Source organism: Centroberyx gerrardi, chromosome 11, assembly GCF_048128805.1.
Source record: "Centroberyx gerrardi isolate f3 chromosome 11, fCenGer3.hap1.cur.20231027, whole genome shotgun sequence".
NCBI lineage: Eukaryota > Metazoa > Chordata > Actinopteri > Beryciformes > Berycidae > Centroberyx > Centroberyx gerrardi.
Genome location: NC_136007.1, coordinates 4,067,626 through 4,084,551, shown reverse-complemented (window position 1 = coordinate 4,084,551; position 16,926 = coordinate 4,067,626). Strand labels below are relative to the sequence as shown.

The 16,926-nt window shown below is 43.2% G+C and overlaps 1 protein-coding gene across 1 annotated transcript in view; it reads left to right on the top strand.

Annotated features, from left to right (window-relative positions):
• The first annotated feature begins 714 nt into the window (after positions 1 to 714).
• rars1 (arginyl-tRNA synthetase 1) overlaps positions 715 to 16,926 on the top strand; it is a 32,767-nt gene continuing 16,555 nt past the window's right edge. Inside the window, exons 1-11 of the mRNA XM_071910335.2 lie at positions 715 to 826; positions 1,994 to 2,128; positions 3,020 to 3,208; positions 4,125 to 4,233; positions 5,287 to 5,387; positions 6,051 to 6,172; positions 6,611 to 6,731; positions 7,543 to 7,672; positions 9,975 to 10,079; positions 10,775 to 10,953; positions 13,793 to 13,902. Coding sequence (XP_071766436.1) covers positions 782 to 826; positions 1,994 to 2,128; positions 3,020 to 3,208; positions 4,125 to 4,233; positions 5,287 to 5,387; positions 6,051 to 6,172; positions 6,611 to 6,731; positions 7,543 to 7,672; positions 9,975 to 10,079; positions 10,775 to 10,953; positions 13,793 to 13,902 — 1,346 coding nt within the window. The 5' untranslated portion in view covers positions 715 to 781. The remainder of the gene's footprint in view (positions 827 to 1,993; positions 2,129 to 3,019; positions 3,209 to 4,124; positions 4,234 to 5,286; positions 5,388 to 6,050; positions 6,173 to 6,610; positions 6,732 to 7,542; positions 7,673 to 9,974; positions 10,080 to 10,774; positions 10,954 to 13,792; positions 13,903 to 16,926) is intronic.

Here is a 16,926-nt window from a genome sequence, read left to right as displayed (position 1 = left end):
GCTGCTGTATTTCCAGATCTGTAGAGATGTGATTGATTAAAGACACAAGTGGAAATCATCACAATCACATCAAATCATTATTACTGTCTGTCTCTGGCTCTGCCGCTAGGGGGCTGTACATAAAACGTGTGAGGGTTGCTGCCTGTTCCTCTTTCTCCTCTCTTCAGCAGCCAGCTTCATCAAAGATCGTCTATTGAAAAGATGACTCCAGTAGTTGAAAAACGGCCACGTTACAGTTTGCAAAAATGGGTGTTAAAAATGTAATGTATCTCAGTCAGAGTTTTTCTTTGATGTGTATGGATAATGTGTATTGCTTCTATAAAGAAGAATGAAAAAACGAATAAACAACCAAAAAAAACGAAACAAGTAAAGTCATGTCTCTTTTCCTTCACGTGCCCCAGGCATAAAGCCGTTACCATAGTGACAGATCCGGTACAGATCCGAGTCAAAAAGTCGTTTTACTCAAAAGCTACTCAGCTCAGAAACGCATAGTTTGGCTCTGGGTGTTGACAATACTTTCGGCGTGTGTGTGAATTGATACAAATAAACCTCAGATGTTTCTAACCGCAGATATAAGCAACAGAAGGAGAGAGTTCATGGAGAGCAGACCAAGCAGACGAACAGACTCCGCTCCGCCGCGCTCTCTGATGACGTTTGTAGTCCCCGGAAGTAGACAACCCATAAGTGAAAACTGTGTTTCTTCCTGCTCTCTCTGGGTTTCATCAGCCACACGTTTTCCACAACCAGACGACAGAAGAGTTTTTCCACAGTTGACAGAAAGATGGGAGACCCGGTGGCCGAGTACACAGCCCGACTGCAGGAACAGGTCAGCAGCTAGCTAGGCTTCTCTCAGGCTAAAGGCGAAACACTAGCTAGTTAGCAGGCTAAATTTAGCTCAGTGTAAGAGTAAGTGTCTATGTGTGTATGTGTGTGTGTGTGTGTGTGTGTGTGTGGGGGGGGGGGGGGGGGGGGGGGGGGGCTTGTTGCTGAACTGGGGAAGAAGCTAACTATGAAATGACACACACACACAGACACACACACACAGACACACACACACACAACCAAACCATGCATGAACTCGCCAGTTTGTAGTTTGGGTGTTTTGTGATCAGGAGTGATAATGAGGCAACTTTTGGTTTCATTCTGACTGACAGTAACTGATGTCAAGTCAAAATGTATTTGTACAGCACATTTCATACACAGGAAAACTTAATGTGCTTCACACACAAAAACAATGAAAAAAAAATAGTAGTAAATGTATATAAAATATAATAAAAAAAATGTACTGTACGGTTTCCATGTACTGTAAACCTCTTTCCATTCTATAATCAGTTGACAGTCAGCTTGCTCTCCTTTTCAGGCTGACATTTCTCTTTAAGACCTAAATTCATAGTGTACATCACAGTAAGTCGTATCAAACTGATCAATGTTACACGAACATAGGATCTTTTAAGGGAAAAAACAGTCATTAATGATTTTCTGATAACATAATTGATTTCCGTGTGTATGCCTTATGATCACTGACAGAAGTCCAAGTTTCCCCACTTTCTAATTTAATACTACATGCCAAAAAATGACAAGTGTCCAGTTTTATTCTTGTCACGGTGGAAAAACTTCTAAATCAGCATTTAAGCCACGTGACACTAAAACTGTTCATTGAAATCCAGGGTAGTAGTAATAATAATAAAACATATGCGTACTTACACAGAATCTGATCAAAATGTTTCATTAGAATCAATCTAGGTAAAGGGTTTTCCATGGACAACCAGTGCTGTATTGATCAATTATACAATAAATATGTAATCAAACATCAAACTGCATAATATCAGAGGTCAGTATCCACCCAATATATCACAAAACCAATATATTGGTCTAATGCTAGAATAGAGTACATGATTAGATACGTTTCAAATGGAAAGTCATTCCTGCCCAGAATTTCTCTTTCAAGGATCAGTAGAGAATCACAGATCAAAACGTCTGTGTGTGTTTTCAGGAGCGGGAGATCCGGTGTCTGTCAGCGGAGATCGAGAGTCTGAGGAACCCGCAGAACCTGAACGCGTCTCCGCAGCTGGACGGGCTGCGGGAGGAGAACGCCCGGCTGAAGTACCGCCTCAACATCCTGAAGAGGGTGAGAGGCCGAAGGCAGCAGGAACACCGCAGGGTGCAGCTCTGTGCTGTGACACCGGGTGCAGCCGTGGTTACTGCCGGGCACGAGGCGCGGTTTGATTACTTTGACATCAAAAGATAGTTTGTGTCTGGCTTTGATTACAGAGCTTTTCTCTCCCTAGATCTATAGATGAAGCTGTTTCCTCTGTTCCAAATACGAGGAAATAAGAGAAGCAAACTGTGTGTCCTCCTGGAAGACACAACTCAAACATCAGTTTTATAAACTGTATTTAGGCTGTAGTAGTATTGGTAATTTGTTTCCTGTGAGTACAGTGTTTCTGAATTTTGTTGAATTAATGAGCTATGGGCATTAGTGGAATTAGCGCCTGTGTGATTAATTATATTGGCAAGATTTAAATTTAAAACCCCCATTTTATCAACTAAATCATGAAGTAGAGCTGCAGCAGAGAAGAGCGTTCCATTCCGGCTAATTAAGATGCTGTAGATTCCCTCTGTTTGTCCAAATTAAATCCTGGTGTTGGTATGATCACTTCTCTGCTCACAGTAAGTGACGAATCAAAACTTCAGAGTAGAAATCCAATCTGTCTCCTAAACAGCAGCAGAGGAAGCCGGACTCACCAGCGTTAGATCTTCTCCTCTCTCATCTCTTTGGTTTCCTTTGATATAAAGCATCACAGACCGGCCGGGGCTGTGGCAGTTTACTAACGACACCGCACAGGGATTCTGGGTTTTGAAGTCTGCAAAATTCAAACAGTTACCTCTCGCTGCTATTGGAGCCACCAAAGACGTCTAATGTAGCTTTTGTAAAGTATTCTTCCTCCTCTTCTGTCATCATCGTCACTTTTTAATGCCTGTTGGTTAAGCTGACTCCCTCTGTGTCCGTCCTGTGCAGAGCCTGCAGGAGGAGAGGAGTCAGTGCAGTAAATCCATGATGAACATCAACCAGCGGCTGCAGGAGATCTTCGGCGAGGCGATCCGGGCCTCCTGCCCCGAGCTGGACAACCCCCCGCTGGCCGTCACCCCCAACCAGCAGGCCAAGTTTGGAGACTACCAGTGCAACAGCGCCATGGCCATGGCCCAGGTGTGACTACTTAGTCCAGCCTTTCTGGCTCATGACCCTTAAAACAAAGTGATGCCTCCTCACCCCCCCACCCCATCACAAGCTGCATATACAGAGTGGAGATCAGTTCAACCAGAGAATGATTTTCATTTTCAGGTTGTTTCATTTGATTATCAGAGGAGGCCTAGAGGCTGACAACGATTCAGTTTATCACAAGAAAAAAGCAAAAATTAGCAAAGAGTCAGAAAAAATAGACATGAAAATAAATTTGCATAGAGGAAATACGTTTTTTTTTTCCTATCCCATAAATCATCTTGTGACTGTGTGTATCTCACGACCCTCTGGAGGGTCCCAACCCCCAGGTTGAAAACTACTGACTTAGTCTCTCTTTTTTAGTATAGAAAGTGAAAAACTGTGTGCACATAATGTTGAAATTAAATCAGCAGGATGTCTGCAGGCCCCGAAATAGTCTTTAACTTTTAATTTTATCACTTCAATTTCAAGCCTCATATGTCCTTGAATAGTGTTAAATGCAGCCTTTAAGTGTTGAATTCAAGTTTAAAGGTCTAGATGTTTTGCATTTTGAGTGCGCTGTCTTTCTAGTGAGAAATCAGCCAAGTCACACAGACTCAAACTCAAACTGTATTTTCATTTTCATGTTCATTTCAGTTGTGAAATTGGCTTCATATTTCAGTTTAACTGGTATTAAAAAGGTCTTAAAGTCTCATATTGAACTGGATTGAAAGTTGCAGATGCCCTGATTAGATTCAGAGACTTATCATTCTAACAGTGCTGTGGCCGTGTTTCACTGCAGTATTAAGTAGTACAGACCATCAGTACCAAAGACTGTCTCTTTGGTGGGATGAAAGCTGGAGAAATGTGTGTTTGTGTCAGAAACACATGATGAGCCTAATTGTTTCTGACCTGTGTGTTTCAGATGCTGAAGGCCAGGGGGGCGAAGGTCAACCCCAGGGAAATCGCAGAGAAGATCATCCAGAACATTCCAGACAACGAACTGATCCAGAAGACCGAGATCGCAGGACCAGGTGGGGAGTCTTTTATTTTATTTATTTATTTTTTTAATGGTTTTAGGGTTTCATGGGAATCTTTGGGGCTTTTTGGACTCAACACTCCGCAGAGAATTTCAGGCTGCGTCTTTTCTCCATTTATTTCCTACGTCTTTAGTGTTACTCTGATCACATTCCAGCATAGAAATGTAATCACGTTGTAGAATTGAGTGACTTGGCAGAATCCCTAGAAATCCTGAATAAATTAAGTATTCCTGAATTCCTAATTACCATTATTCCAGAAAAAGTAGTTTGAGGCTGCTCAAGTTTCTAGTCCACTTCACAAAACATCAAACATTCAAATTAAATTTAAAGTATTTATTTATACATACACACGTATATTATTTACACTTTGTAATGACATTTTTAAATTGTTGTTTACGTTCTAGCAGCCAGTGCCATCGCTAGAAAGATCTGTGTCTCAGAAATAAAGATAATTCTGCACAGTCAGACTTTGTTGTTATTGAACCTTTATTTATTACATCATGTCGTGGTTGTATTGAATCCTGAACCCCAGATCGTGTATCCAATCGTATTTTGAGATAAGCATATCATCCCATCCCTACTTCCTATTAGGGCTGCAACTAACGATTATTTTCATTGTCGATTAATCTGTCGATTATTTTCTCGATTAATCGATTAGTTGTTTGGTCTATAAAATGTCAGAAAATGTTGAAAAATGTCGATCAGTGTTTCCCGAAGCCCAAGATGACGTCCTCAAATGTCTTGTTTTGTCCACAACCCAAAGATATTCAGTTTACTGTCATAGAGGAGTAAAGAAACCAGAAAATATTCACATTTAAGAAGCTGGAATCAGAGAATTTTGACTTATTTTTCTTAAAAAATTACTCAAACCGATTAATCAATTATCAAAATAGTTGGCGATTAATTTAATAGTTGACAACTAATCGATTAATCGATTAATCGTTGCAGCTCTACTTCCTATCGGTGCGTCCCTGCTGTGAGCCTGCGGGCTTCCTGTGTTACTGTAATGAGTCTCCACGTCCGTCCCCTCTGATGTTTTGTCCTCAGGGTTCATCAACATCCACCTGAAGAGGACGTTTGTGTCCAAACTGCTGACCAACCTGCTGCTGAACGGAGTCCAGCCGCCGCCGCTGGCCTCCAGGAAGAGGGTTCGTCCGCCTTTCACTGTTTAGTGTCACGAAGTCGTTAATGTCATTTAGTAGAGCGTGCAGTTCTTTTTGTTTTATTCACACAGTAAGGATAGAATGGGGATAAAATAGAGCAGATTTTTTTTTTTATTAACAAAGTAAGGGTAGAATAAAATATAGCAGAAATGTATATCTCCAAGGAGACATGAATGGGTTTTTCTCTGTTTGGAGCCCTGTTCTAGATTTTATTGGAGAGGACTATGCTGAAATCATATTAAAAGGTTTTGCAACTTTGGGATCCAAGTGATCCCCAAAGGGTGAAGTCCACATGTTCATTAACATTTCATTGTTATTGTAGTTATAATATGGAGGATGATGATCTATGTTTGTGTTGTTTTCTTGTCTTTTTTCGTCTGTTAGTCTGATTGTTTGTATGGTTAGCTGTTGTCTAGCTCTAGTATTTGTGTCATGTACCATTCTTTTTGAGGGTAACATTGAGTGTGTAATCTGTATAAACTGAAAATAAAATGATTGAAAGAAAGAAATATAACAGAATAGAGCTGATAGCTTTAGATTAAATTCTCAGTTTTCCATATTTTAACTGAGCTACCGTTCTGGTGAAACTGAAAAGTTTTGGGTCTCAGCTGTGTGTGTGTGTGTGTGTGTGTGTTTTCTGTCGTTCAGGTGGTGGTGGACTTCTCCTCACCCAACATTGCCAAAGAGATGCATGTGGGCCACCTGCGCTCCACCATCATAGGAGAAAGCATGTGCCGCCTGTTTGAATTCCTGGGCTACGACGTTCTCAGGTCAGTAGGTCACACCGACTTTTTCCCAAACAAGCTCTTTGTTCAAACTTGTCACCACAACAACAAGAGGATCGGTAGTCCAGCGTTTATTTAGTTAAAGTTGCGGAGGTAACGGTTTGGATTTCACTCTTAAGGGAAAAATCCAGATACTCTCACACTCATCAATCTGTGAGGTTATGTATACCAGGAGTTATTTTGTGATCAAGTGCTGTAATTTACTTTTTTGGTGAACCCACTTTCCCTCAACCTGCCTTGTCTACTTCTACTTCAGTTAGTTATTTCCTACATTTCCCAGAATGCCTTTCAACAACCCCAGAGAACGGGCCTGAACGTGTTGCATTCAGCTGTGGGTTATACATGTAGGTGGAGAGAGCGATGGCGAGTCCTTTAGTGAGACCCTTACTCGAAACTCAGCCTGTCCTGTGTCTGTGTTTCCAGGTTGAACCACGTTGGAGACTGGGGGACTCAGTTCGGGATGCTCATCGCTCACCTGCAGGACAAATTCCCAAACTACCTGGCCGTCTCCCCACCCATAGGCGACCTGCAGGCCTTCTACAAAGTCAGTGGTAACTCTGTCTGCCTCCGTCTGACTGTCTGTTTGGGTTTCACTGTCGCTGTCTCTCCGCCCACACTGTTTGATTGACAGGTGATTTCTGGGAAGTTACAGTGCAGAAACACCACAGCGATGAGCGCTTAGCAACAAAGACGGAGACTAAATAATAAAAACAAGAAACTGTGGATTACAGCTTTAAAAAACCAACTGCATGTAGTAAATCAAAGGTGCAAAAACAAATTCTAGATGAAAGAACTCCATCAAAACATTATAAAGTCCAGAGGATACAGGCGCAAATATGGAAATGTAGTGTTTCTTTAACTTAAAGATTTTGTTAAAATTAGCATATAACCTGTTAATCAGACAGTGACAGTCTATTTAGTTTCTCTGTCTCACTGTCTGTTTGTTGTTGTCTGTCTCACTCAATTTTTCCATTTCACCTTGCTGGCATCTATTATTATCATGACATGTAAATCCGTCTGTGTTGCCAAAGCTTATAGAGACGGAAATAATAGATAAAGGGGAAAAGAAAGAGAAACTGGTAAAAAAAAATCTGGTAATAAATAAACAATAAACATCAAACTAAAAAGTGAACATAAGGGTAAGATCAAATGATTAAAGAAAATACCCGAGTGCATTATGTGCCTACAATATAGTACTATGTGTATAGTTTATACCTTTGCACACTTGTACAGTACGCATATAGGACATTAATGTACCTACATGTAAGTTAAAAAGACATGTTTCTCATCATGTAGCACACAAACTTAGCTGCTTCTTCTTTTTCTCCTGTCTTCTTTCCTCCTCCCTCCATCAGGAGTCGAAGAAGCGCTTTGATGAGGAGGAGGACTTTAAGAAGCGAGCGTACCAGTGTGTCGTCAGACTGCAGAGCAAAGAGCCGGACTTCATCAAAGCCTGGAACCTCATCTGTGATGTTTCCAGGAAAGGTAGACTGGCTGTGTGTGTGTGTGTGTGTGTGTGTTACTATCCTGTCTTGTTAAAGGAAAAGTCCACTCTAAACAAACAGCCATTGGTGATGTACCTTGCATTTCTGTGCCCATTTTGTTGCTTGACAGTGTATTTTTCTTATTCCTGCGAATAACTGGCCAAACATATACATCGTTAAGTAGGCCTTAATTTAAATTCTAGGACACATTAAAAAGTTTTTAAAGGTTAAGGTTTTCTTAAATTTGGCTGAAAACCTGTAAATATCCTGAGTTAACAATAATAATAATAATAATAATAATTCATTCTATTTATATAGCGCTTTCTTATGACTCAAAACACTTTACAGCTTAAAAACAAAACGGCATTAAAACACCATTTAAAAAGATGTTTTAAGTATACTTAAAACTAACAATGCAATCATAAGTGATATGCTTCTCTAAAAAGGTAAGTCTTGAGAAGAGATTTAAACGAGTCAACACTGTCCGATGCTCTGACTGTGGGAGGTAGGTTGTTCCAGATGCGAGGGGCAGCAGAGGAAAAGGCTCTGTCTCCCAGGGAGCGGAGCCTCGTCTTGGGGAGAGCCAGAAGTCCATGGCTAGAGGATCGAAGAGAACGAGGAGGACAGTAGGGAGAGATGAGTTCTGATACGTAGTCTGGAGCAGAGTCGTGCAGGGTCTTGTAGGTGAGGAGCATCACTTTATAGACTATCCTGTAACGTACAGGAAGCCAATGAAGGTCTCTAAGGATTGGAGTGATGTGGTGTCGGGAGGAGGTGGATGTCAGGAGTGGAGCCGCAGAGTTTTGTAGTTGCAGGTTGTTGTTGAGGAGAGGCCAGTGAGGAGCGCATTACAGTAATCCAACCTTGAAGTGATGAAGGCATGGATTAGACGTTCTGCATCAGCGAATTTGAGATATGGACACATCCGGGCTATGTTCCGGAGGTGGAAAAAGGCCAACTGTCTGGTTTTGTTTATGTGGCGTTCAAATGAAAGTGCAGAATCCAGGAAGACTCCAAGGTTCTTTACTTGCAAGGAAGGTGTGACTGTCATGTCATCAATAGACAGGCAGAGGTTGCGGACTGTATCGGTTGTGGACTTGTAGCCGATGAGGATTATTTCAGTTTTGTCCGAGTTAAGTTTCAAAAAGCTGCTGTGCATCCAGGATTTGATATTCTGATTTGATTTGGTAATAACTACAACAGTCTGACTTTTCATGGTAACAGTTAGCGATTTTAAAAATTGAAACTATGTCTTTGTGAGCTGTATTTCAAGGTTTTTAGCTTACGTGGGAAGTCAGAAAGTAACGGGAGTAGAGCAAACGCATTGTTGATTTTGTTATTTTCATAGGATTTGTTGACGGTAAGAAATGCATTAAAAAACACCGGCCTTATCCTTTAACTGTAACAAACTGCAGCCTGTTGCTCAGGTAAGATTTGAACCAGGTCAGTGCAGAGCCAGAGACACCAATGAGGCTTTCCAATCGTTCCAGCAGTATGGGATGGTGAACAGTATCAAAAGCAGCACTTCGATCCAACAGGATGAGGATACTGAGGTGACCTGAGTCTGCGGCAACGAGGAGGTCGTTAGTAACTCTGACTAGTGCTGTTTCTGTACTGTGTTTCTTTCTGAAGCCTGACTGGAAAGGGTCAAGGAGCTGATGGGATGCAAGATAATTTTGCAGCTGAGTAGAAACAACATACTCCAATACTTTGCTCAGGAAGGGGAGATTAGTAACGGGCCTATAGTTGGAGGGAGAGTCAGCATCAAGGCCTGTTTTTTTCAGGACAGGGGTGATAGACCCTGTTTTAAGAGCCTGGGGAACAAGGCCAGAGAGCAGTGAGGAGTTGACAATCTGTGTTATCAGTGGGCAGATCTGGGGTGAACAGGATTTGACCAAGGCAGTAGAGATGGGGTCAAGATGGCAAGTAGTAGAGCGCATACCAGTGATGACTTTGCTAACCTCGGGCACACTAACCGGGTTGAAGTTGGACATTCGGCAGGCAGGAGGCGCTGGTGGGAGAAAGATGGCAGGGCCTGGGCGAGGAGACGCCCGTATCTGAGCTGTAATACTGTCAATTTTGTGCAGGAAGAAGGACATCAAGTCATCAGGATGGAGATGGAGTTAATCAGGATTCCGGCAGGTTTAAGGAGAGAGGAGATGGTGGAGAACAGAACTCTTTGATTATTTCTATTGCACTCAATAACACCAGGATAGAAGACCGTCCGTGCAGCTTTTTAGTGCTGCATGTTTTGTTGTTTTTTGGGGGGGATAACTCTGAATGTCTGTGTGTGTGTGCTGCAGAGTTTCAGAAGGTTTACAACTGCCTGGACGTCCAGATCACAGAGAGAGGAGAGTCCTTCTACCAGGACATGATGACGGCCGTGGTGAAGGAGTTCGAGGAGAAAGGTCAGTCCGGATCGAGGCGAGGCAGCCAAAGGTCAAAGGTCAAAGGTTGTAGATGCAGTGTGCACAGCAGGACTCAGGAACGATGGTCTACAGACAGATCAAAGGTTTCCACTGCACACTAGAAGGAACCAGACCTGTTTCATATGTAAATACATACAGATTACAAAACTCTCTTCATTTATAGAACTTGGTAATTCTTAAAAATGTTGTCTGCAGTTGCATTACGTGACCACCGGGGGGCAATATCGCCTCATCAATGTCCTTCAATCCTTTACCATTCCCTGTCTTTCTCCGTCTCCTTTTGGACTGTCTTCATTTTTTCCCCCTGTCTGTAACCCCTTTTCCTCCTTCTCTGCATTTTCTGCATTCTCCATTTTACTCATTCTCCCGTCTTCATTCTCTCTCTCTCTCTCTCTCTCTCTCTCTCTCTCTCTCTCTCTCTCTCTCTCTCTCTCTCTCTCTCTCTCTCTCTCTCTCTCTCTCTCATATCATCATATCTCATTATCTATTACCCTCTCTGCTTCTTCCTAACCATCCCGTTACCATTTCCTTCTCTCTTTCCATCTCTCCCTCGTCTACTGTCCCGCTTTCTCACTGCCCTCATTTGCAATCCTGCCTTTTCGCTAATCACCTCTCTCTCTCTCTACCTCTCTCTCTCTCTCTCTCTCTACCCGTCTCTCTCCCCCCCCCTCCAGGTCTGGTGGAGCTGGATGAGGGTCGTAAGATCGTCTTCGCCCCGGGTCAGTCCATCCCGCTGACCGTCGTCAAGTCGGACGGCGGCTTCACCTACGACACCTCGGACCTGGCCGCCTTGCGCCAGCGCCTCTTCGTCGAGAAAGCCGACATGATCATCTACGTCACCGACAGCGGCCAGGTGGGGGGGGGGGGGGGCTGGGGGGAGGGGGGGGGTGGATGGAGGGGTCGGGGTCAATTCATGAGTGAACTCATCAATTCCAATTCAACTGGAATTGGAATTGGAATTTGAAAAAACCTACAGGAAACAGAATTGGAATTGAATTGGAATTTCAGGGAATTGAATTTAATTCAGTGAAATTTTTTCTTACCACATATCTGAGATTACATATAGTGTTATATATTATCAATACTGTCAATAATATCATAAGCTGTTAAAGGTTCCTTTCAGGTTCAGGTATTTGATGCAGAACATGTAATGGTAATCCACACATTATGATTGAATGTGTTTGATTTGTTGAACTGTCATTAATTTGATTCATGATGTTTGATTTATAATGTTCAGCGAGTCGAGACAAACTCTATTAGAAGTGGAATTTCATGTTTCCTTACAGCTGGGTGACATTCACATTTTAAATTCCAACTCCAGGAATTTAACTGGAATTTTATCATGCATTCTCTATTCAGTCCATGCATGGCCCCGACCCTGGTGGATAGATACAAGTTCAGAATGGATGTGAGTGAAGGAGTGAGAGAAGGGGTGATTTAGGGATGGAAAGTTAGGTACAGATGATCAGGAACACTGACAAGAACGTACATCTGCAACAGGAGAGGGATGGTTAGAGAGAAAATACAGGTGGTGGTCAAAAGGACAGAGACGCCTAACAATATACTGTATGAATATCCAGCACCTAATAAGGAGAAGGGCCACTATTTGCCTTCAGAACAGCTTCAATCCTCCTTGAAGTCCTCTTCCAACTCCTGAACTGTATATAGTGGGATACTGGACCTTTCTTCAAGAAGGAAAACCTCTAGTTCTTTGAGGGATGAAGAAGAAGGGAATCTCCTTCAGACTCCACGCTCCACAACTTCCAATAAGCAAAATCCGAATCCAAGAATGCCGAGTCGATAATTGCGTCCTTGGAGAGAGAACAAACTTCTTAAGAAAGTGAGCGCAGAGGAGCGTCTTTACGGTCTGAGCTGGGCTGTGCGCTTGATGTCGCACCGTCAGTTAACACACACACAGCTGTTCGCTCTCCCAGCAGGCTCGGTACAGTAGACCGTTGCGCCGTCAAGCCTCAGTGTGCCGTTCTCGCAATGAATCTTGGGGCTTTCCGTTCGTTCACGTCGCTCAAATCGCCATCTGATGCGTTCTTGTTTAGAAAGTAAACTTCCAGGATCTTTATCTGTCTTGGATTTGCACGAAACGCTGTGCAAAGATTGGTCATGGGGCAGAGAAGAACTGAACTTTTCACACTGATTGGTCAAAGGGGGCGTGGCTGGGGGCATGGCTTCTCAAGGCATATAACTTCTGAACGGATTCACCTAACATCAAACTTTGTGGCCAATCAGCAGAAGAAGAGGCAAACCCTCCAGTATTGGCCCAATCAAAACAACATGGAGGCACTGGAGAGCTCATTTCCAGTTTAGACAGAACCAGAACTCTGCAAAATTTTCCAAAATTTGGTCCAGTGGTAGAAGGGCAGCTCTAATGGAAACTGAACAGATATAGTGCTGCTTGGTGTTGAGATAATTGGCAAAAATGCAGCGGCTAAAAGTGTCTAGAATCTGAACCGGCAGATCTCATGTCCCATTCAGGTCCAGTCATGAAAATGTGTGAATCTCCTGAAACAAGTTGGTAATGCGGCACAGAAGAAATATATTCACTTTTGGTGAAAATCCGTCAACTGGCATATCTTGACAATTGCATAGCGTTGGCGGAGGAATGCGCTGTACTGAGTGCCATCTAGTTTATCATGTAAATTAAGCTGCGAAAGGAAAATAAAAATCATCATTTGGCATCAAAGCTCATCATTTGGCGCTTGTTACAGGAGTTGCGAGCTGAAAAGTTTGAGAAGCACTGATCTGCATCGTTGACAGCAGGCTGGGGAGAGCGGGGAGACGGAGGGAGGATGCATTAAAATGTTATGTGGGCTGATATGAAGACAGACAGCAGGAATGAGAGGAAGGAGGAAAAGAGGAATGAGTTCTTGGTTTGTGGGATGAGTGAATGGATAAACGGAGATAGATCGACTGTATACAATCTAATATAAACAAAAGCCATCATCTGAGAGGAACACGATGTAGGCGGCCTGTCATACTGTAATTTAATCTGAATCCCATTATTCGCCAAACACAATAAATGTACTAGAATTTGTCTTGGTGCCGCTGGTGCAGAGACAACACTGGCAACCTGCAGAGTGATTCTCAACCTTTCTCATACCAAGGACCCCTAATTTAGTCCACATTAGAGCCACGGACCCCCATTTGATGAGATTTTGTCTCCTGGACCCAAATCTGACAATATTTTTATTGTCAGATATGATTTTGTCCAGAATTCCTGTCTGTATTGTAGGCAGAGAGAAAACAGTGAAGCTATGACCAAAACAGTCATTCTTCTGCATTCTCTAATTATGTTAACTTAAATGAAATGATGCTGAAGTTTAACAATTCAGAAGTTTGCTGGGGACCCCCCTGGAACCCCCCCACAAGGACCCCTGGTGGTCCCCGGACCCCACGTTGAGAACCACTGCTCTAACATGTGGAACAGAGATGACAGTACACTCACATACAGTGCAAAAGGGCAGAGCAAGAGCAGCGCTGACACCCTTTGAATGAGAGTCTTCTTCTTCTCTTGTTTCTTTTGTGCGTGCTGCAGGTGGCCGGGATTCAATTATGTTCCAGCAAGGCTGCAGTGACATATAGGTGCTCTTCTGTTCCGGGGAAAGCATGACATGACATTTAAGACATGTCATTAAATTTGTGTGTGTGTGTGTGTGTGTGTGTTTTCTCAATTGCAGGGCTCACATTTCCAGCTTGTGTTTGCTGCGGCACAGATGATTGGCTGGTACGACCCCCAGGTGACACGGGTGGAACATGCAGGCTTTGGAGTGGTGCTGGGGGAGGACAAGTGAGTTTCACAACATAGGTAGAAATACACACACACACACACACACACACACACACACACACACACACACACACACACAGATAGATGCATCCTGTCTCTTTCCTGCATTAGCACTGCAGTTGTAGCCATGAATTCCTCAAACCTGTAGCTTATGCCCCTAAATCTATATTTATGCTTGAAACTTTGAAAAAACATGTGTGTGTGACATGAGATCAAAAAGCAAATATAGTTTTTACATTTCCTGTGCGTCAAAAAACGCTTTGAAGAGAAATGTCACTGCAGATTCACGTTTTAGGAACAAACATCTGGTGAAGGAGCTTTTATCCAAAGCGCCTTACAGTGACATGTGGAGCAGGCTGTTGGCTGGGAAAGAGCATCCGCGCTCAGCCAACCTACCATGGGTAAATAAAGGTTAAATAAAATAATACAAATAAAAATAAAACACAAGTGCATATATTTTTACTGTGGGGGCCCCAGTGGCAATAAAACCCATAACCATGACACTGTTACTGCCCAGTGAGCTACACAGGGCCAAGCGCCTGCAGCTGCCTGCGGAGTAATAAAACTGAAGGGAAAACCCCATCACTGAACTCCCAAATCACCGTCGTTAAGGCACCAACACAAACAACAAGGTCTTATGTAGAGTGGGAAATTACCACCAGACCAATGCTGGTGAAATATAAAATTTGTCAAATCACTTTATTAGTTCACCAGCAATCATTTGGAGATCACTTCTGGTACATTTTGTTTTTTTAAATTAAATTTAATATCGCTCGTAAAACACATACATTTCCTACACTATTCCATAACCAAAAATAAAAAACATGAAATATACAACTACTGAACAACAGATTGTGTCCAATGGGCATCACAAAAAAATATAAGCCTTTCTTTCCTCATTATATGTGGCGTGTAGTGACAGTACAATCAAGTCAATGTTAGTTATTTCACTGGTATGCAGGACTGTTATTATTCACCACTTTAGAAGTATAATAATAACAGAAAACATCTAGAGAACAACAATAATGTTAGCATAAGATGAGATTGCACTTTTATTGATCCCCTAGGGGAAATTCGGGTGTCACAGCAGCAATTGGCAGAACAATGTCAAGGCAGTACAGGAAAGGTAATAAGGTAATAAAAACAGTACAGGAAAGATATAAGGCAATATAACTAAATATAAAACTATGAAGATGAAAATATAAAACTATTAAAGTGTCTCAAGTGTGTAAGTGGTGTTGAGCATGAAGTTCTAAGTAGATGCAAGGTCAGGGAGTTTCAGAAATCCCGTAGGTGCCAAGGGGATTTCCTTCGCTTCTGGTACAGCATTGAATAAAGTGACTGTTGCATTGTGGGATGTAGCAGCCGCTGTGGTCAGTCAACAAACAAGTCTTAGAAAATGTGGTTTGGACTTTTCTCCGGCAGCGTAACTGTCCAAGAAGCCTCCCTCACTCCCCCCCTCCTTGTCTCTGCCTGTTTGAATTAGCGCACTCCAAACACCGTTAGATTTTATTTGTCAACTTATTGACTCTCGGTTGGCCTCTGTTTGGCCCGCATCATCATCATCATCATCTTGTTGTCGTACGCCGCTGCCAGTGTCTTTGTTGCAGAGCGGCCGGTAATATCATCCGGCAGCGCTAACAAAGTGGACATCAGCGGCGGGGACGAAGGGGGAGAGGGGGGCTGTTAACGTTTCCAGGGAACAGGCGGGGATTGCTTAAATCGTTTATTATTAATCTACTGTGTTGTTTTTTATAATCGCTCACCCGCATGACGAGAGGGGCGGGGGAGGCTGTTCATGCTGCTGCGGAGACGGAGGGGAAAAGGCAGCGGATGAAAATGGTGTTGAGCGCTTGGCGGAGGATTAAAGAGGTGCGGCTCGTCCCCAGTGTGGTCGCACTACCTGGAGCGCCATTAGAGCTCTGTCATGTCGTCTCTGTAATCACACATCCAGGGAGCCGGAGCGGAGCGCAGCCAGGGGAGGAGGCCGCTAATGTTCGGGGACGGGAGAGGGAATCGTCAAGTGAAGGGAAAACGCCACACTTTTGAAATTTAGTTGGCTGAAATGGCTCGTTGGCATCGTTAGACTCCTGAGTAGAAACTGAGGGGCGCGACTCACTGCAGGCTTTCAGAATTAGAAACGAGGTTGAAACTTTTTTCTCTCTAATGCGACAAGTGCCTGGTGAAGCGGGGGGGGGCGAAACACTGAAGTGGCGATGGTTACTGTCATGTTGTTCCCATAAACGAGTGTCAAGGGAAGAAGGGCAGAGCTGTTCATGTTTGGAGAGTGGAGTGAGCTTCACTGAAGGGATGAAGTGATGCTGGGGTTCAGTTACAGTCGAGCCCTATGAAATCTGTTAGCAGTTTTCCCCAAAGTCCATTTTATTTTATTCCCATTTTCATATGGGAAATAGCTTCTGGATTTCATTTCTGGTTTGTATTTTGGTGAGATCTTTGTTGCTCAGCGCTCATTGCTGTGGTGTTTCTGCACTGCGCTTCCCAGAGATCACCTGTCAATCAAGGACAATCAATGACATAAATAATAGAAACATCTGAACACAATAAAATGGTAAATGGACTGCATTTATATAGCGCTTTTCTAGTCTACCGACCACTCAGAGCGCTTTACAACAATGCCTACATTCACACACACATTCATACACCGATGGCGGCAAGCTACCACGCAGGGTGCAGTTTGGGGTTCAGTATCTTGCCCAAGGACACTTCGACATGCGGACTGGAGGAGCCGGGGATCGAACCACCGACCTTCTGATTAGTGGACGACCCGCTCTACCTCCTGAGCCACAGCCGCCCAATACATGAATAGAAACTCCCTGCTCTCTTTTGGCTAGCTAGGTGCACGCTCGCAGGGAGCGACAGGATCAGAGCCTAGACGCCAAACTAAACTCTGTATCTACATCTACATTCATTCTCAATAATCTGTTTACTGAAATAAACTAAATCGACTATCACCGTCTGATTAACAGGTTTTATGATGCCATGGGATGGCAATGACAATTTTAA